The sequence below is a fragment of the Lepus europaeus genome, chromosome 2 (genome assembly GCF_033115175.1).
Source record: "Lepus europaeus isolate LE1 chromosome 2, mLepTim1.pri, whole genome shotgun sequence".
In the NCBI taxonomy this organism is placed as follows: Eukaryota; Metazoa; Chordata; class Mammalia; order Lagomorpha; family Leporidae; genus Lepus; species Lepus europaeus.
This window is the reverse complement of record NC_084828.1, coordinates 151,896,623-151,916,990: the sequence shown is the minus strand read 5'-3', so window position 1 is coordinate 151,916,990 and position 20,368 is coordinate 151,896,623. Positions and strand designations below refer to the sequence as shown.

Here is a 20,368-nt window from a genome sequence, read left to right as displayed (position 1 = left end):
AGATGTGTATATGGAATACGTGCTTTGTCCTGAGTTTGTTTTTTTAAAGGTAAGCTACGTGATCGTGAAGGGAACCCGCACCACCGGTGTGCTTACATGTGGGCCTGGCCGAGCTGGAGGCAGGTCTCCGAGCTGTCTGGCATCCGGGAAGGGGCCAGCCCTGGGTCTCTGCGCATCTTCTCCACACACCCCTCCGGCTCAGGAGGACTTGCCTCGTGAGCAAGGCGATGTTTCAGTCCCAGTTACCCAGGGAAGACTCCAGCTTCTGTTTTGAAACCTTTTGCTCCCAGAACACGCAAAGACCCAGAGGGTCCTCAAGTTTGGGCTCCCACTGGTGGTGCCCCAGAGGTTCCCTCCCTGCGTCTCTGTCGTGTGCCTTCATGGCAGCAGGTGGCTGGCACTGGGGAGGGCCCCGCCCTGAGGCCTGGCCTGTGAGGTGCATGGAAGGAAAGGGGCTCTTCCTCACCTAGACCTGAGTGCTCCTTATCCCCAGGGAAGCAGGTACCCTTGTTGTGCAAAGGGAGGCTCAGGCCCTTGTGTTGTTGTCAAGGTTACCTGCTAGCGAGGCAGGAAGAAGGCAGGTGGGAAGAGAGGCGAGGGAGAGGGTGGCCCTGTTGGGGTAGTTGTGATCTCCAGCAGGACCTTGGTGGCCCTGGGGCCACCCCTAGGGAGGTGGCAGGACTTGTTGGAAGCAAAGCAAGTCCCGGGGCCACACAGCGGGGCAGACAGGCACTCCGGGGCTCCGACCAGAGCTACCAAGGCCAGAACACGCATGAGCAGGGCTGCTGAGCTGGCTGTTGGTACAAGGAGTTGGGGAGTTGGGGGCCCCCCATGTGAAGACCCTGCTGGGAGGGAGGTGGATGTCTCATCGGGGCTTCTGGGCTTGTGGATTCAAACCGTCTCTCCATGCCCTGCCCGCGTCCCTGTGGGCCTGCTCTCCCCTTGTTTTTCCCTCACCCTCGCCTTGTTCCCATTCGCTCTGCTCTCACTCCATACGCCCCTGGCCCTGGCCCAGACCTCTGCCCCTCCACCCCAACCCCTTCCCGGGTCCTACCCTCTCCTACCCTGTTTTGGAAACATCATTGCAGCCGCCTGTCCAAGCTGGAATCCAGGCCAGCCATGTGCGCTCACTCACTGAAGGCAGAGGGTCTGCGCCATGGGTTTGCTGGGCTGTGCCGCATGGAGCCTTCTCTCTTCTCTGTAGCATCCGTTACCGGTGTGTTGCAAGCTCTTTGTAAGACCTTGCTAGACCGTGCGTGTGTGACTGAGTGCATGCCAGGGCGTGGCGCCTTGTGCGTGTTACAGCACACGGGGCTCAGGTGGTGCCCAGGCCACTCTCTTTCCTGGCCCTCTTTAGAAGGTGGTCTGCCTTGAAGCTCACTGACACCCCACTGCATCCACACCAAGAGGGTGAATTTCCCACGCTTGGTACACGCCATCTTATATTTGTAAAAAAAAGTCATTGTAAAAACAGGGTGCATATTTGTGTAGGGATTTGTACTTTATACAGGTGTACTTGCAAACCCCTAGACAGACCCTATATATCCTGCACTGTATTTTTTTAAGAAAATGTTACTTACTTATTTATTTCATTGAAAGGCAAAGGAGGGAGGAAGAGAGGGAAGAGATGGATCTTCCGTCCACTGGTCCCTCCCCACATGCCTGCCAGGAGCCTGGAGCCCAGTCCAGATCTCCCACACGAGCGGCAGCGTCACCTGCTGCTCTCCAGGGTGTCCATTAGCAGGTAGCTGGGACAGAGAGCAGAGCAGGTGCCCCTCATCCTGTGCTTCTTAACATTTTAGTGCCTGTAGTCCATACACTGTATACAGAAGGTGGCTCACAAAGGTTTCCAGATGCAGATGTTGGCACCTGCAGATTTAGGGGTGGGGCCTGGGAAGAGAGGGAGAATGCGGTAGATCCAGGTGTTTCCGGTCCCCTTGGGCCACCACCTGCCTCCAGGAAGGTTTGCCCTATAGCGGTCACAGGCATGGCTTCTAATTCACAGGAGCCCAGTAGGGTCAACGTTGTGGGACAGCAGGTTGATGCTGGCATCCCATATGAACGCCAGCTTGAGTCCCGGCTGCTGCACTTTCAGCCCAGTTCCCCACTAGTGTCCCTGGGAAAGCCATGGAAGATGGCCCAAGTGCTTGGGACCCCACACCTGTGTGGGAGACCCGGATGAGGTTCCGGGTTCCTGGCCTAGTCCTGGCCATTGTGGCCATTTGGGGAGTGCACAAGTAGGTGGAAGCTCTCTCTGTCTCCAATCTGCCTTTCAAATAAATAAATAAATCTTTAAGAAACAAAAAAGAAGCCGCTTAATAACGGAGGGGTAGGTTATGCCGTGTGCCATTAAAGGCATTCGCTGTTCCGTGCACCACGTACGTTTAAGTAACTTCCCTGTTGCAGTTGAGCACCTGTAGAAATTTGCCCCAATCATGAGGACGGCTGGGTGGATGTGCACAAGGTGGGCACTGAGGTCAGGACGCAGGAGCCCCCTTATGCCTCTCCCTGTCTCTGTCCCCATGGGTCACCACAGCCCTGACTTGAATCGCATTGATGGTTTTGAGCTTTATATGCATAGAGCATGCACGTCCCGTCCTGGGCTCCTCTCACGCTCTCTGTTGTGAGCTTCATCCACGTTTTCAGGGGCGATTGCAAACCCTTTTGTCTCCTTGCTTTGTGGCTCCCATATTGTGTTGTCAGTGAAGGCAACTTACCAATAAGCTCATCTTTATTCCTTTTTTTTTTACCCATGATCTCTGCACAAATCGGGCCCCTACCAGAGCCCTAAGGCTGTGCTGCTGTGACCCCACTGCCATCTCACCCCTAACACCAGGGTGGAAGGAGTGTGGCACAATGGGCAGAGCACCAGCTGTGCGGGGAGAAGCAGACTGTCCCACAGTTCCTCAGAGAGCATTCAAAGGCCCGGAATCAAAGCACGTTTCAGGTCTAAGTTCGGCTCTTGCATTTTTAATGAACACAACTTGTATATCTATTTTCTTACACACTAAAAGAGAGCGATGACTCCTGGGGAACTCGGGGAGGCTTGGAGCAGAAACCGTGGGCAGAGTGGTCGCCTTGCGTCCTGCTGACCCCACATCAGAGGGCTTCTTCCCCATCTGGTCAGTTAAATGACTCTGACATTTGCAGGCTGACCCTGACTCAAAACTGAAGCTGAATAATCTTTTCTAGATGATTCTACACTTCAGAAGGCAGGCATGGCCTGGAGCCCAGCGTTGCCCACACTTGAGTTGACAGAGCAGAGTAGCTGCGGTGTGATGAGACAACATGGCACCATTGCCCAGGGCTGGTTGAACCCCATGTGCCGTGGGGTCTCATGTTGGTGTGACTGCGACATAGAATTATGGCTGAGCACGTGGCCGGCACCGTTGTGGGACCCAGCTGGAGCACCAGGCAGCCTCTGGCGGGGAGGAGGGGCCCCCAGAGTGCCCAGGGGATCTGTGACGCTCCCCCTGTGTGGATGATTTAGTCCAGAGCCGCCTATTCAGAAGAGAAGCAGCACTGTTGTTAATCCTACAAAAACAGACCAAATGCACCGACCATTTGTCGTGCTTGAGCCTTCCGGGCCAACCTTGGCAGAGGCAGCCCCTGGGGACTGGGCCCGAAGCAGAGCTGTGTGCAAGGTATCTGGAAGCTTTGCAGCTTCGGGAGAAAGAGCAGGTGCCCCCTTGGACTTCACTCTGGATAGAATACGGCCAATCTCCCTCTCCCAATCCTTCTTGTAAATCATAAGCTGAAGAGGTTAAGGTGGCCTTTTGCCAAAAGACCAGCATCAAATATTTATACAGCACCGGGGCAAATAGCTTTTCATGCACAGTAGGGGAGCATCTTTACTTTAATAAAAAATGCAGTGGTAATGGAATGTTTTCCATAGAGGGAGGGCGGTTTAACCTTTTTACTTGGACGCCTTCGTTTTGAGATGGACCTGTTTATACCCAACTCGGGGCGCATTGCGGTGAGGCCGAGCCGTGAAGGGGACAAGGAGACCTGGAGCAGATGAGGCCGTCCAAAAACCAGGGGCTCTGTCACAGCCCAGCTGTCCGCGCTCTCTGGTTCATTGGCTTTCTGCTGTCACAGATGAGCACGTTTGACAGCCGCTCCGCACTCGCTTGTTAGCTAAGTAGGTGAATCAGCTCCAGATTCAGACTAGCAGAGCAGTGCACCGAGAGGCTGGAAGGCAGAGTGAAGCGGACGGGCAACGAGGACCCTCATGTGTCCCTTCTTCCTGCCGCCCTACGCCTGGCCATCACTCAGCCCTCCTGCCGGGCTTGCAACATGGGAGGGAGGAGGGGAAGCCAGGCAGGGAGTGGAAACGGCTGGGGTGGGCTGCGGGTCCTTCCTGGCCATCGCCTCTGCTGCCCTGTGCCTGGTGGGCTACAGACCCGCACACCATGTGTGCCACGTTGGGCAGGTCCATGTAGGTAGAAGCTTTGCGAGCTAGATATCCAGTCCTCTCTTGGAGTCTGAGGGAGGTGGATTCTGGACCCTCCCCCCTCCACCATGAGCACCCAAATCCTCAGGTACTCAGATGCCCTGGTTCCTTAAGTGAAATGGAGCTGTATTTGCACATAACCTACGGAGCCCCCTGCAGAGACTTTACGCCGTCTCTAGATGAGTTATAATACCTAATACAGCATAAAGCTATGCCAGCACGTGTGTTATTTATGTAGTAGTGACAAGCAAGGATGTTCAGCACAGGTCAAGTGTGTGTGTGTGTGTGTGTGTTTGCAGTCCCAGGTCGGATACGGAACCTGCAGACACAGAGCTGTTTCTGCAGATGCCTCGAGCAATTGAGTGCCGTGTCGATCAAACCCTGAAGGAGTCACGGAGTGTCTTCTGGTCACGAGTGTGCCCAGGCCAGGCCTTGGGGAGGCTTTGTCCCACAGCGGGCGGGGGGTGTCTGAGCCCATCCGACCAGCTTGAGCCCTGGGGCATGACCCAGAGGCTGGCAAGTGAGGAGCTTGTAGTCCGCGCTCATCCAGGACCCCAGCTGACAGGCAGCTCTCGTCTCCACCGGCCACCTGTGTGAAGATCTCCTAGGAGGCCAGGGGGGCGTCAGCCAAGAGACGAGAGATGCCGAGGACAGGAAAGGAGGGGGAGCCCGGGCAGTGTCGTCGGGGAGGGACAACAGGAGGATAAGGCAGGCCTCTGTGCTCTGGGAAACAGCCTCTTGCCATGGCTGGTTCTGACCTCCTGGAAGTCAGGAGTTTCCCCAGGCTAAGCAAAGGACACTGGCCCCCTGTTTCCTAGGCCTGGGAGCATACCCGTCCGCTATGGCTGCAACGATGCTGTGTAATAAGCCACGCCGGAATACACTGGCTCAAAACGGAAGTAACTGATTTCACCCCATTTTCCTCTTGGCTGGCGAAGCTGGTGATGGCTCTGCTGACCCCCATGGGGCCTCCTCACGGGTCTGCGGGTCAGCTGATGCAGGCTGGGCGCCGCTGGGGCCCCGTGGCCATGCTTGCCTTTTGTCTTCCTGGAGCCAGTGGGACAGCTGGTGCATGTCCTCTCCAAGTGGTGGCCCACAGGGCATCGGGCCCTGGGACACAAGTGCCGGTCCAGCCTCTGTGTGCGTCACACCTGCTAGAATCCCGCCGGCCTCACCCTCACTGCTGGTCCCCCTCTCTTCCTCACGCGCTCTGGCTTTGCCTCTTCCTCGCAGGGTTCTGCCCATTTGCTCTGCTGTTCTGAGCAGCCCAGCTGCTCCGCCTGGTTCTCACACCCTGAAGATCCACTCACACCTTGCCTGGCGAGTTCACTCGTGCCCTGCTCGAGGTGGGATCCCAGCCCCGAACACCTCTTGCAGACGCGGCTGCCACCCACACCTCCTCTGTCGCTCTCCCTTGAGCCTGCTTTGTGGTGCTACGGCGTTCATCTCTGATGTTCTGTCTATCTCCCTCACCACAGCACGGTCAGCCCCCCAGTGATGACAACCTACTATTGGTGCTTGGGGGCTCTGCATGGCATAGAGCAAGTGCTCAGTGGGTGCTAGGATGAGGGAGCGAGTGGCCATGGGTGGTTCTGTGAGTTTGAATGTTTTGGTAACAGGTGCACCCTTCTGAGCCCTGTCTTCCACTTCAAGACTTCTCTCTGTGGTTTCTAAGATGTTCACTCTAGCTCTGCCTCCAAGCCATGCAGAAGAGAAAAACAAAACAAAACAAAACAACAACAATCCTTTCTCATTTACGTTGACTGTTCACTTGTGTTAAGTCTTGCTAACTCTGAGGCTAACCTTCTAGGAAAGGATAAAAAGGAGAACTCAATTTTTTTTTCTTAGCTTTTTTGTGTAAACCTAACATAAAAATTCACATTCAGCTCATATGGCAATTTTGTATCCTAGGTTTTTTCTCCTTACTCTTGTGTCTAAAGCATTTATCTGCCTTCTTTTTTTTTAAGATTTATTTATTTACTTGAAAGGCAGAGTTAGAGAAGGAGAGGCAGTGAGAGACAGAGATCTTCCATCTGCTGGTTCACTCCCCAAATGACTGCAGCAGCTGGGCTGGGCCAGGCCAAAGCCAGGAGCCAGGAGTCTCTTCCAGGACGCAGGGGCCCAAGCACTTGGGCCATCCTCTGCTGCTTTCCCAATCGCATTATCAGGGAGCTGGATCGGAAGTGGAACAGCCAGGACTCGAACTGGCACCCACATGGGATGCCTGTGCTGCAGGCCAGGGCTTTAACCTGTTGTGCCACAGCACTGGCCTCTGTCCAACTTATTAAGATGTGGTTTCTTTGGGACAGTATCAGATTTAATTTATGGAAACATCCTAATTAGCTCTTTTTCTATGGTTCAATATTTGGATTATTGGGTATTTAGAGAGTTAAAGTTTTTTGGGTTTTTTTTTTTTTTTTTAGTTTTATTTATTTGAGAGGCAAAGCAACGAGAGGAACAGAGAGAGAGAGAGAGAGAGAGCTTCTGCTGGTACACTCCTGAAGTGACTGTAGCAGCCAGGGCTGGGCCAGGCGGAAGGTGGGATCCTGGAGCTCCATCATTGTCTCCCATGTGGGTGGCAGGGGTACAAGTACTCTGGCCATCTTCTGCTGGCATTCCAGGTGCACTAGCAGAGAACCAGATCAGACATGAAGTGAACCGTTGCTCTAATACGGGATGTCAGTATCACAAGCTGTGGCATAACCCACTGTACCGCCTAGGGTCACGTCCACAGCAGGGTTAGGATTGGAGGTGGAGGGGCGCTGCGGCATAGCGGGTAAGGCCACTGCTTGCAGTGCTGGCATCCCATATGGGTGCTGGTTCAAGTCCCAGCTGCTCCACTTCTGATCCAGCTCTCTGCAGTGGCCTGGGAAAGCAGTGGAAGATGGCCCAAGTCCTCCTCGGGTCCCTGCACCCACATAAGAGACCTGGAAGAAGCTCCTGGCTTTGGATCAGCACAGCTCCGGCCGTTGCAGCCATCTGGAGAGTGAACCAGTGGATAGAAGACCTCTCTCTTCTCTCTCTCTCTCTCTCTCTCTCTCAGCCTTGGGCTCTCTGTAACTCTGCCTTTCAAATAAATATTTTACAAAACGATTCTTAAGGGATTTGTTAGTACCGCTGTACATGGTGCTGGTGCTCAGGACACGCTTGTCAGCTCCACGGGGAAGGATTTCTGGACTTGGGTTTCCTAGGCGCGAGGCGTGGTTAATGTTGCTCTCCGGGAAAATTGTGCACTTAAAATTTCCTAGCACTGGAAACTTGCCCGAATCCCCGGAGCGTGCACATTTTGCCTTCAAAATTTGCCAATTTGATAAACAAAAAGGAAGCATGGAGGGATGGAGAGAGAGGATTCAATGGCTGGGCTGGCTGTGTGCTTTGCCCGTTTCTAGTGGTGTTTTAGTATTGAAGCCATTGACTTGTAAAAGCTCTTTATAGAGAAGGAATGTTAAGCTTAGCCTCTGGTTTGTTTTTGTCCTTGGGGCAGCATGGACTTGTGCCACGCTCATGACCTTATTCCATTTCCCGGGCCTGGGGGAGGACAGAGCGAGCGATTCCTGGGCACTTGCGTTGGTCAGACTTGCTCTCTGTGGCTTCTGGAAAGTGCTTGGTTGTTGCCTGACTTGTGACTGCCTTTCCGCCCTCGGTGGTGGCTCCGGTGTCGCGGTGGTGGCTCCGGTGTCGCGGTGGTGGCTCTGGTGTCGCGTTATTATGGATTCGTCCTCTTGAAATAGCTGGTCCTTGAAGTGCACCTTGGCTTGCCAGGGCTGGGTGCTTTAAACCGCACGCTGGTCTTGCCCCAGCCCTGGAAGCTGGCCGTCCACCACGAAGGTGCCTGCAGAATCCGCTTAGCGGTGGGGGCTCCCTCGTGGCTGCTTTTCTTGCTTCTTGGCACCCAAGGGTGAGAGAGAGCCAAGGGGTGATCGCTGGTTATTTCCAGCTTTTCCACGAAGGACTCCAGTCCTGTTGTCTGGGGGCACCTCATTTAACCTTAAGAAAAGAGATCTCCAAACCACTGGCTTCCGGGGGTTAAGGTTTCAGCATTGGAGAGGGCGCCACTGAGCCGTGTCTGAGCAGTGTCTGAGCCATGGCCGTGGGGTAGAATCCAGGTGCCAGGAGGAATCTCTGTCCGCAGACCCAGTTCACAGAGGGAAAGACGAAGCCCCTAGAAGGCTCAGGTCACTTTCCAGGGGAGAGCCAGGACCTGCACCACCGCGTCCAGGTCAGACCTCTAAGTGGATCTAGGGCGTTTGGGAGCCATGGCCCAGAAATGGGAAGGAGCTGCTTGTCTCCCCGTATGTCTTCCTTATGCACGGCAGGCACCCTACTTTCTCGTGTACCTTCCTTGCCTGAGTTTGTTATTGAATCGTGCTATGTGCCTAGTGTCTGTAGAGTTGTACCCAACCCATGGACCGGCGCTGTAGTATAGCAGGTAAAGCCACTGTCTACAGTGCTGGCATCCCATGTGGATGCCGGTTCAAGTCCCAGCTGCTCTGCTTCTGATGCAGCTCTCTGCTATGGCCTAGGAAAGCAGTGGAAGATGGCCCAAGTGCTTGGATCCCTGCACGTGCATGGGAGACCCAAAAGAAGCTCCTGGTTCCTGGCTTCAAAGATAGGCCCAACTCCGGCCATTGCAGCCATCTGGAGAGTGAACCAGTGGATGGATGGAAGACCTCTGTCTCTCTCTCTCTCCCTCTCTCTCTCTCTCTCTCTTTCTCCTTCTGTAACTCTGTCTTTCAAATAAAAATAAATAAATCTGGCCGGCGCCGCGGCTCACTAAGCTAATCCTCCGCCTTGCGGCGCCGGCACACCGGGTTCTAGTCCCGGTCGGGGCACCGATCCTGTCCCGGTTGCCCCTCTTCCAGGCCAGCTCTCTGCTGTGGCTAGGGAGTGCAGTGGAGGATGGCCCAAGTCCTTGGGTCCTGCACCCCATGGGAGACCAGGAGAAGCACCTGGCTCCTGCCATCGGAACAGCGCGGTGCGCCGGCCGCAGCGCGCTACCGCGGCGGCCATTGGAGGGTGAACCAACGGCAAAAGGAAGACCTTTCTCTCTGTCTCTCTCTCTCGCTGTCCACTCTGCCTGTCAAAAAATATATAAATAAATAAATAAATAAATAAATCTTAAAAATAAAATTGTATCCAACCCAAGCCAGAACGTGCTCCATTGATTGGAGCCCCAGGCAGTGTTCCCAGTGGTAAGTCATTTGGGAAAACGCTCCCTCCCGCAGGTTCTGCCCCTTGACGTGGGCTGCCTGAAAGATTGCCTCACAGCCGCCCACATCCTGCACACTGCCGGGAACCCATGCACCGGAGTGCTCAGATCTGCACGGTCCGTCCTCCCTTTAAAAAAAAAAAAAAAACTCTCACCTAAATATAGTTTTCTTCTAAAAACTCTGGCTAAATGACCGTGTTTCCCCTGCCTAAGATCTCCCCAGTGCATCCTGACGCTGGAGCGTGAAAAGGAAGGTAAACGCGTGAAATCAAATGGTGATTGCTAACAATGAGATTTGGGCTCATAAAATCAAGGATATTATTCAGAACTGCGAGGTAAATTAGGCTCATTCATTCTGATGGGGCTAGACTCGAGGGCTGCGTGCGCCTCCTTTAATTAACATGCTGCAAAGATGTTCTGATTGGGATTATTAATGAGTGCCGTGCAAATGCGGGCTTGCTCCCGAGGCCTCTCCGCAGACGGCTCACCACGCCCCTCCCTGTGCTCGCTCCGCAGGTTCCTTGCACGGCCTGACAGAGGGAGTGTTCATCTTTGAAGCTGTTTCCACGGAAGACAGCAAGACCGTACAGGGCTACGACGCTATTGTTGTCGAACAGTGGACGGTCCTGGAAGTAAGTGAGGGTCGGCAGCCGCGCTGCTTCCGTTTGCTCAGTGGTTGTCGCATCCACTGGCTCCGCTGGGCTGCATGGCAGGTGCTCAGCTGGGGCCGCCTTCTGATGGGCGTGGACCTGGGTAACGCCTACAGGGACCCTGCGTTCTTCCGTGCCCTTCCCTCCCTACCTCTGGAGGTAGGGCTAGGCCTCACTGTCTCTCCCAGCAAGACGAGCGCTCTCGTGTGTCAGACCGTGGATCAGGGACATCACTGACCAAGCACACGGACTGTGGCCTCTGTAATAGAGCAGTGGTGTTACTGGAGCTAGACTCTGTGGCTCCTGGTGCCAGCACCCTTAGAAGAATTGCATGCGCAGGGGCTCACTTCATCTGCACCGTGAGTCGGTGGGGTCAGTACTCATTGCCTCTGTCTTACAGAGGAGGCGGCTGAGGCACAGAGAGGTGTGGTCCCAAGTCCAAGGTTACACATCACGTGCTGAAGGTGAGGGGTGCATCCACGAGGCTTCCAGATGGCTGTGAGCACAGGAATTCCTCGAGCCACCTTTCCTTGGGGCTCGGGAGGCCTGATGTGCTTGGAAGGTTGATGGTTCCCACTCTGAAGGCTTTTAGACCAGACCTTTGTACGTACAGCTTCTGAGAGGGCAAGGGACCCATTGTGTAGAAAGAAAAGAATGTTTCTTTTTATTTATTTAATTTTTTAAATCGGAGAGGGAGGGAGAGAGAGGGAGAGAGAGGGAGAGAGAATGAGAGAGAGAGAGACCATCTGCTGGTTCACTCCCCAAATGCTACAACAACAGGGACTGACCTTGGAGCTGGGAACTCCAGGCCGCACACATGAGTGTCACTCATGTTCTGGGTACAGAACTCAGGCATTGTGGTGTCGGACGTGGGCGTCTTCACCCCCAGGCTAGACACCTGCTCTGAGGATTGAGTTCTGACTGGCTTGGAGGGACACAGCATTGCCCAGAGGGTCCCTGCCACGCTAGGTTCTCTACTCCACAGCAACACAGAGGCCAGTGCAGTTCCTAAGGACTGGGGGGAGAGGGGCTGTGGGGAACCCCCCCAGGCAGCTAATGCCTGCCCCCCACCCTTGTGCTGCCAGAGCTGCAGGATGTTGTTACTCAGCCTTGAAGCCTGCAGAGGCTCCTGGCGGCCTGAGCTGGTGTTCCCAGGGCCGCTGAGGGCGATGGGAAATGACCACTTGACAGTGGAACAGTCACGGAGTGCACAGCAGAAACAGGTGCTGCAACCCCCAGCATCCGGGGCCCATTGGTGTGGGAGCCCAGATGTCCTGGGGGCATGAGCGACAGCAAGGTAAGGAGCCTGGCTGGCCGTCAGACCCCACCAGTTTTGCCCGCGCGATCTTGGTGCCCCTGTGTCTGTTCAGCCTCCACGCCCCGGCTGGAAGTGAGGTGTGCAGAGGAATTGAGGCTGAGCCCAATGGGGGCGTCCCCTCTCCGACCCAGCCACTCCCTCCACTGTCCAGCAGTTTTGCTGGCCCTGCTGTCCACTGTGGATGGTGATGAAATGGGACGTCACAGGAGCAGCAGGTGCAGGGTCTTAAGGACCCGGTTGCGAAACATTTGGCTGGAATGGCGGCAAGAACATGTGCCTGTGTGGAAGTGATTGGCAGCCCGTGGGGACGTGAGTGAAATTCCTTGGTCTGCACATTCAGACGGCTGCTAAGGGAGGGCCGCGTGGTTTCCTCCTGCAAGACACTTGTTGGCAGCGCTCCTAGATAAGGTGTGGTCCCGGAAGCAGCAGCATTGGCGGCGCTTGGGAAATGCAGATTCCAGGGCCCTGCTCTGGAGCCACACAATCGGAAACCTGAGGGGCAGGGCCCAGGGGACTGGGTTTAACAGGACCTCCCAGGGGTTCTGATGCACACAACCTGTTAAGGACCCGCGTCTCAAGGGCAGCTGGTGTCCCTGGCGGTTTGGAGAGAGGAGGAGGGGGAAACACTCACTCACTAGCTGTGACCTTGAGGGTAACTGGAGTGCGTGCCATCCTGTGGGGCTCCTTGACCCCAGTGCATCCCGGTAAACCCATCCTACGTTGGAAATGTGTTGGAACTGAACCTGCTGCCCATCGAAGCTCGTCAGCACAAGATCTCGTAGGGCGTCCTTGGGGTTCCTCTCATGACCATAGGGCTTACCTGGAGCGGTGGCTGTTGTCACCCGGCATCGTGACATGGGATCAGCCCAAACCTCACTAGCCTGGGAGCAAGTGCGGCTTCAAAATTTGAGAATACACATGGTTTTTGTGCCTCTGTAAAGTTGAAAAATGGCGGGGCCAGCCTTGTGGCGTAGCCGGTAAAGCTGCCGCATCTCGCAGGGGCGCCAGGTCGAGTTCCAACTGCTCCACTTCCAATCCAGCTCCCTGCTCATGTCTGGGGAAAGTAGCAGAAGATGGCCCAAGTGTCTGGGCCCTTGCACCCTCCTAGGAGACCTGGAAGAAGCTCCAGGCTGCTGGCTTCAGCCTGGCCCAGCCCCAGCTGTTGCAGCCATCTAGGGAGTAAACCAGCAGGTGGAAGACCTCTCTCTCACTCTCTGTCTCCTTCTCTCTGACTTTCAAATAAATAAATCTTTAAAAAAAAAAAAGGTGACAGATGGTGAAGTGGAATCATGTGAAGTGCGAACACAGTTGCTGTGGACTGTATGGGTTAAGAAGCTGGATCAGGAAAGACCAGCACTTACTCAGGACCTGCAGGCTGCCTTCCCTTCAGTTGCTGTTTGGTGTCTCTCCCTCTCCACCTCCTGTTCTTGTGCCTTCATCTGTCTGATGGTGTTAGTCTTCCTCCATCATCCCTGACCCCTCCCCCGCCCCCACTGCTGCCTTTGCGTTTCCCCAGGAAACTTTGGGAAGAACACAGGGTCTTTTTTTTTAAAGATGTATTTTGTTTGAAAGAGTTAGAGAAAGGTCTTCCATCCACTGGTTCACTCCCCTAATGGCTTCAATGGCCAGAGCTGAGCCGATCTGAAGCCAGGAGCTTCTTCCAGGTCTCCCACGTGGGTGCAGTGACCCAAGGACTTGAGCCTTCCTCCTCTGTTTTCCCAGAAGCATTAGCAGGGAGCTGAATTGAATTGGAAGTGGAATAGCCAGGACTCGAACCGGTGCCCCTATTGGAGGCCAGCACTGCAGGCCGGGACTTTAACCTGCTGCTCCACAGCGCCGGCCACAACACTGGGTCTTAAAGACCCGTGATGGGCGCAGTGGCACTAGCTCTCAAAGCCAACTCGGCATGTGTCGCTCCCAGTGCCACACTCAGTGACATCAGGTTGGCCATTGAGATTGGCCATGGCGGAGTATGCACACCAGGAAAATCTGCAAACATCGGGAATTAGGATCCTTCCCCCCGACTCCCCACCCAGGGAGCCACTTGGAAGCATTTGCCAGCATTCGCTGGAAGGGCCTTTATTCCATGGCATTCCAGCCTTGTGATAGGAAGGTGTGGCAGGAATGCGGTTAGGAACAGATTTCTGTAATGTTCGTGGTGCAGGCTGCTCTCCAGCCTCGCTCTGCCCTCCGGTGTCTAGAGCATCCTGAGTTTCCCAGGCTGGAGGCAGACCCCGGCCCCCTCCCACGGCACCTGCTGTCCCTAGGCGTGGGGAGAGCCCTTCCAGGCGGACCCTACCTCTTGGGTCTTGGGTGTCTCTTCCTCGCAGCTGATGAAGGCAGCCTTCGGCACACAGCTCAGAGGTTTCTCCCTGCAGAGTAAAAGACCCGTCCTGGGTTTCCATTATTTTCTGTGCACACCCCTCCTGTCCACGTTCCTTCCCACGGTCTGGATTGTCTTGGCCTGGACATATGCGTGTTTATTTTCCGAGGCACTCTGATAAATGCTCCACTTCTGATCCGGCTAGGCCACAGCACCAGTCCCCTCATTGAACCTTAATTATTTCCTTAGAGGACCCTCGTACACTGGCGGATGGGCTTTGGCCTGTAAGTTTAAGGAGAAAACAAAACATTGAATCTGTAACCATGGGCCTGAGCTGGGGCCCAAGAATGTACATTTCTTGCTTTGTTTTATTTCAGATTTTATTTATTTGAAAGAGTTAGGGTGGCGCACACACACACACACACACGCATCTTCCATCCACTTCTTCACTCCAAATGGCCACAGTGGCCAAGGCTGAGTCAGGCCAAAGTCAAGAGCTTCTTCGGGTCTCCCGTGTGGGTGCAGGGGCCCAAGCACTTGGGCCGTCTTCTGCTGTTTTTTCCCAGGCCATTAGCAGGGAGCTGGATCGGAAGTGGGGCAGCTGGGACATGAACTGGAGCCCCTATGGGATGCCGGCGTCTCAGGCAGTGGCTTCTCCCGCTATGCCACAGCGCCAGCCCCAAGAATGCTTTTCTGGCACTTTCCAAATGTGCTGCTGGTCTGGGGACTGCACCTTGAGAGGCCCTGTCCTGGATGTGTCTACAGATCTCTTCCCAGCTGTGTCCAGCCTGGGACAGACCTGCCTGCTGCCTGGCCCTGGCAAGAGGCCCCATCACACCCCGACATCCCACAACCAGCCCCTGGTCCGCACACTCCTCCATGACACGCAGCTGCTCCTGGTCCCCCCCTCCCACCACGGAGACCCAGCCACTTCCTCTCTTCCCACCCTGTAGCCGCTGGGAAAGGTCTCTCCTGTAGGAGGCATCCCCAGAGGCCAAGCGGGTGGGAAGAGAGGTAGGGCCTTGCTGGTTTCTGGTTGACCCTGTTTGGCTGGAAACCACAGGCAGCCCATAACCCCTTGGGCTCTGACCACAAAGCGCTCTGACCGGCTCCTTCTGCTTTCTCACGGTTGAGGCTGCTCTGTCTCTTTCCAGCCTCTCTGCTCCTGGGCCTGGCTCTCAGCTCTGTGTGCAGGTGCTTCATTCCGGTCCTGCCTCTGCTCCCCTCTCCCCCACCCCCATACACACACGCACAGCCCAGCTCGTGCACATGGACACACACACGCAGGTGCACACATGCACATCCGTACACATTCCCCAGGAAACTGCCCAAGCCCTTCAGATCCCCCTGCAGACGGCGTCTGTGTGTATCCTGCCTCTCTCCTCCCCAGCGGAGTCGCTGAGAGCATGTAGACCGAGGCTGCCTGGAGGGGGGGTTTAGTTAGGGATGCGGGATCTACGTCCTCTATTGTGGTGTCTGCGTTCGATTCCTGGCTCCAGCTTCCTGCCAGTGCCACCCTGGGAGACAGCGGGGATGAGTCAAGCAGCTGGGTCCCTGCCACGCACATAGTGGGTCTTCTGGCTGGCTGCTTACTGCGGGCATGTGGGCAGCGAACCAGCAGGTGGGTGCTCTCTGTCTGCCTCCGTCTTGGTTTTTCCATTTCTTGGTTGTATAATCGGGGATACTGGCAGCAGCGTCTCCAAGCTGATGAGGATTAAAAGAGAAAATATGTTAAAAAGTTCTGACTGCAGTGCTTGGCACATAGCAGGTCCCTGATAAAACACTGGTTCCTTCCCCAGTTGCCGGGTAGTGGCAATGACACAGGACCTCTCCCCTCTCTAACAGCCTAGAACATGTAGGGCTGGAGCAGGTGTGGAGTCCGGTGCCAGGAACTGCCTTCTTTCTCCGTTGGCTCCCACAGCTGACAGTTTAAGGCAGTTTAAGCCCGCCTATGGGGCCTTTATTTATAAGGGATATTTTGTTTGTTTCTTCAAGTTTACAGTCTGGAGTGTGGGCAGAGAAGGCACTTCTTTGCAAGGAAAGGGGGCAAGTGATGGCCAAGACTGGGGCAGAGAGGGACAGAGACCCTTTCAGATTCTGGTGGGCACCAGGTGCCCTCGGGTGCAGAGCCTGCTCTGTTTCCATCCGGGTCCCTGGAATGCGCCCTGGAGTACCAGTGCTGCTGCTGACGCCAGAGTGACCGTGAGGCAGCAGAGAAAGCGTTTCCAGCTAACGGTGGAGCGAGTGGATTAAACAAGTCAAAGAAGATTGTGACACCACGCGCTTGTATCGTGCACATTTTTGTTTCGATGCAAGATCCATAATCGCACACACCTCTGCCAGTCTTCCTGGGGTTGCGGTCTGTGGATTGGAATGGCACTTCGTTTCCTGCGGCACCACACCCAGCGTGCCGTCAGTCGTGTGCAGCTTCAGTTCAGGTGCAGCAAGGGGCTGTGACTGCAGGATCCCTCTGTGCCCAGGAGTTCTTTCCACCTCCAGTTCTGCCATGGTGGTGATTGTTAAACCCCTGTCCTTGGCAGACTCCTGTCCAAGAATTCCACTTACAATGCATCAATTTATTTATTTTTTATTTTTTATTTTTTTGACAGGCAGAGTGGACAGTGAGAAAGAGAGAAAGGTATTCCTTTGCCATTGGTTCACCCTCCAATGGCTGCCGCGGCCAGTGCGCTGCAGCCGGCACACCGCGCTGATCCAAAGCCAGGAGCCAGGTGCTTATCCTGGTCTCCCATGCGGGTGCAGGGCCCAAGCACTTGGGCCATCCTCCACTGCACTCCCGGGCCATAGCAGAGAGCTGGCCTGGAAGAGGGGCAACCAGGACAGAATCTGGCGCCCCAACCGGAACTAGAACCTGGGGTGCTGGCGCAGCAGGGAGAGGATTAGCCTATTGAGCCGCGGCACCGGCCACAATGCATCAATTTAAATAAAGTGCATTAAGGCGTATACTTATGGCAGGGATCTGACACACAAAGGTCTAGGGACACAGAAAAGCCCCCGCCCGATGTGCTCAGTTGGTGACATCACAAGAGCAGGTGCACGCTGTGAGGACTTGACCTCTAAGGCTGGCTGTGGACTTTGCTGGCACAGCTGCAGGTGGGGTTGGCTCGGGGGCCTCCAGGCAGCTTCTGAAGCCCTGTGCAGCCAGCTCTGCTCCATCCCACACCTGTGGACCTGGTCCCATGCTGGAGGGGCCTCCATTGCATCTCACCCCATGAGCCCCTCCCTGTGTCCCTCGTCTGCGGAGACTTGGCTGCTCGTGATTGTACCGCCCCACCTTTGGGCGGTCGCGCAGCTTTGCTGTCTGAGGGTTTCCAGGGGAAACTGGCTCCCACCTGACCCACGTGGCACAGACCGGCTGAAGGGCACCGTCCTCTGTGGGCTGCGGGAATCCCCTCCGGTTCCTTCTGCAGTGGATTCAGATGTCCCTCTTGTTCCACCGTGCGTCCCCCCACCTTGTTTATCCCATGGGGACTCACAAGAGGCTCAGGAGGACGCTGTGTGTCGCTGCCGCCTGCCCTGTCCTGTGACCATCTGACAGTAATGCATCAGGGCTTGTGTCTTTGTCATGAACCTGTGCAGGGTTCTGGCCATAAATCTTTTATTCCCAAAGCCTTCCAACCATCTGAGAATCCACACTGGGATGTGCCAGGGAGTAGCATCCATTTCTCTGGTGTCTAGAATCCACCACCTTCTGCTCCAAAGAGGCAGCCAGTATTTGTGCTTGTAAAACCATCTGGCGTTTCCCTTCATTGCCATGGCTCCTCCAAGATAACTGCTTTGCTTCTGAGATCTTGGCCTTCAGTGGCCAAGATGGCCATTCTCTGCCTTTGCCCCGTGAACGGGCGATTTCCTCCAGATTGGTTGCACCACCCAAGGACCAGGATGTGAGAGGCAGACCCCTCTCTTGCTGTACCTCCATTCCTTCTTCCTGAGAGAAAGCTGCAGTGCAGGGGAGCCCCTGTGGGGTGGGGTGGGGGGTCTTTCGGGAAAACCTAACCCTCAGCTCCATCCTGTGACCCTTAGCAAATCCCCATGTCCTGCCCCACAGCCACAGTCACACAGCCTCTGCTCGGTCGTGTGCCTGAGCACTTCTCGTTGCAACGTGATTCCCTGAGGCTTGAGCTCATTTAAAACTTGCAGGCTGGCTTTGGAGAACAGATTGCCAACAGCCATTGTAATTTTTTTTTTTTTTTTGACAGGCAGAGTGGATAGTGAGAGAGAGAGACAGAGAGAAAGGTCTTCCTTTTGCCGTTGGTTCACCCTCCAATGGCCGCCGCGGTAGCGCGCTGCGGCCGGCGCACCGCGCTGTTCCGATGGCAGGAGCCAGGTGCTTCTCCTGGTCTCCCCTGGGGTGCAGGACCCAAGGACTTGGGCCATCCTCCACTGCACTCCCTAGCCACAGCAGAGAGCTGGCCTGGAAGAGGGGCAACTGGGACAGGATCGGTGCCCCAACCGGGACTAGAACCCGGTGTGCCGGCGCCGCAAGGCGGACGATTAGCCTGTTGAGCCACGGCGCCGGCCAGCCATTGTAATTTTTAAATGCCCACCCCGTCCATGAATCCACAGTTCCACAGCTGGCGTCCGTCTCTTCTAGTGCCGTTAAGTGCGTCGGTTCACAAGAAGGCCTATTCCGAGGCCGTCATCTGAGTGTTAGGAGGGAGAAGAGGAAGCAACGGGCTTGTCCATCAACAGGGTTGCGGTCAAGCTGGAGAAACTGACGTGGTAGGAATTCGAGGAAATGCCACGTGGAAAAAACCCAAGTTGCGAAATAGCCCTGTGGTGCATCCCTTCGCGTGTCAGTGTCTTTGGTCCAACACCAGCCTGGCGGTTTCTGCGCAGGTCCTCTGAGATGGGATTAGGGCAACGTGGTTCCTCGTGGGTGGACCTCAGCAATCCAGGTGAAGACCTGGACAAGACCAAGCTGGGTGCCCGGAAGAGGAAGGAATTTGGAATGCACTCCTGGCTTTGCCAGAACATCCAGCTGACTGGCCTGCTCTGCACACTTGGCACCTCCCAGCGGTGCAGGCTTGTGAGCCAGGTCCTCAAATTGTTGCTATGGCTGGAGGTGGAGGCAGAGATGGATCGATCGATAGCTAGACCGATAGATCGTGTCCTGCTGCTTGTCTTCCAGGGGAGGATTGAGCGATGCAGGTGCAGAGAGTGTGGTGCGGTTAATGGGGCGGGGGATGTCACCAAAGTCTCTTAGGCTTTAGTTATATCCGTCTCCTTGGAGACAAGAAAGCAAAATGGGAACTGCGTAATTCCAGATTGTATTCTCTTTGGCATAGTCTTTGCTTGTACAACTCTTACTCCGGGTGTCATTTCAAAGGCAGGTGTGTGTGTGTGTGAGTGTGTGTGAGAGAGAGAGAGAGAGAGAGAGAGAGAGAGAGAGAGAGAGAGAACAGGGCCCTGCCCACCGCATCTCGCTCCAGGCTTCATCTCTGCCCTCTGGGGTTGGCCTTGCTTTTGTCACCACTGGGGAGGGTCAGGCACTCCGAGCCGCCCTGGGACATGCTGGCTCATCCGCCTCTTCATCTGATCTTCATCTGTAGGGGGAGGCTCCCGCCTGGAGCCAGCTCCCTCCACTCGGCCCTGTGCAGGGAGGAGCAGCCCCGGGGGCTGTCTGGCCGTCTTGTCATCCTCTGCCACGACCTTCGCTCTGCCTCCTCTGGGGCAGTGGTCACCGGCTCGTGGGTCTGCAGGGTACAGAGTTAGCAGTGGCCGCACGCAGAGGAGATGAGCAGCTGCTCAGAACCACGGGCTTCCCCTGGGGGAGGTGGGCGGGCACTCACCACACCACAGATGGAGTGTCAAGGTCATGGCGATGAGTGGGTACAAAAGGGATTGGGACCCCTGAGTGACCTGCCCTTTAACGCAGGAACACGGAGCAAAGGGACTCGTTCCTTTAAGATTCCCTCCAAACCCGGTGGCAAAGCATTCGGGGTGAGGGCGTCCCCTCGAGTGGAAACGCCCTGGACGGCGGTGCCCGCTGTCTGAGGCCCCCTGACCCTGCTGCTCCCCGTGCACTCTAGCTGGCAGCTGACAGTGGAGTCAGGATTTGGGTGAGGACAGGGGACTGAGGTGGGGAAGAGGCAGGGGCAGAGACGTGCATCCTCCCAGTGAGTCACCCCTGGGTTCTGACCCTCGGCTCTCGGGCTTCCCTCCGTGAATGCACAGGGACTCCTGGAGCCTATAAATGCCACTTTGCTTGGAAAAAGAATCTTTGCAGGTGTGATTAAAGGCTAGGGTCTTGAGATGGGAGATTGTTCTGTATTCTCGGGGAGGGCCCTAAATGCACTCACAAGCATCTGGGTAGGAGGGGGGCAGGTAGACATTTTACATACAGAGCAGAGGAGGTGATGGGAGGAGTAGCGAGCTGGAAAGGCTGGGGCAGGCA

At 55.5% G+C, this 20,368-nt stretch overlaps 1 protein-coding gene across 5 annotated transcripts in view; it reads left to right on the top strand.

The window, feature by feature from the left end:
* RFTN1 (raftlin, lipid raft linker 1) overlaps positions 1-20,368 on the top strand; it is a 225,564-nt gene that overhangs the window by 176,266 nt on the left and 28,930 nt on the right. For all 5 annotated transcript variants that reach the window (XM_062215040.1, XM_062215057.1, XM_062215030.1 and 2 more), the window contains exon 7: positions 10,179-10,294. In XM_062215040.1, coding sequence (XP_062071024.1) covers positions 10,179-10,294 — 116 coding nt within the window. The remainder of the gene's footprint in view (positions 1-10,178; positions 10,295-20,368) is intronic.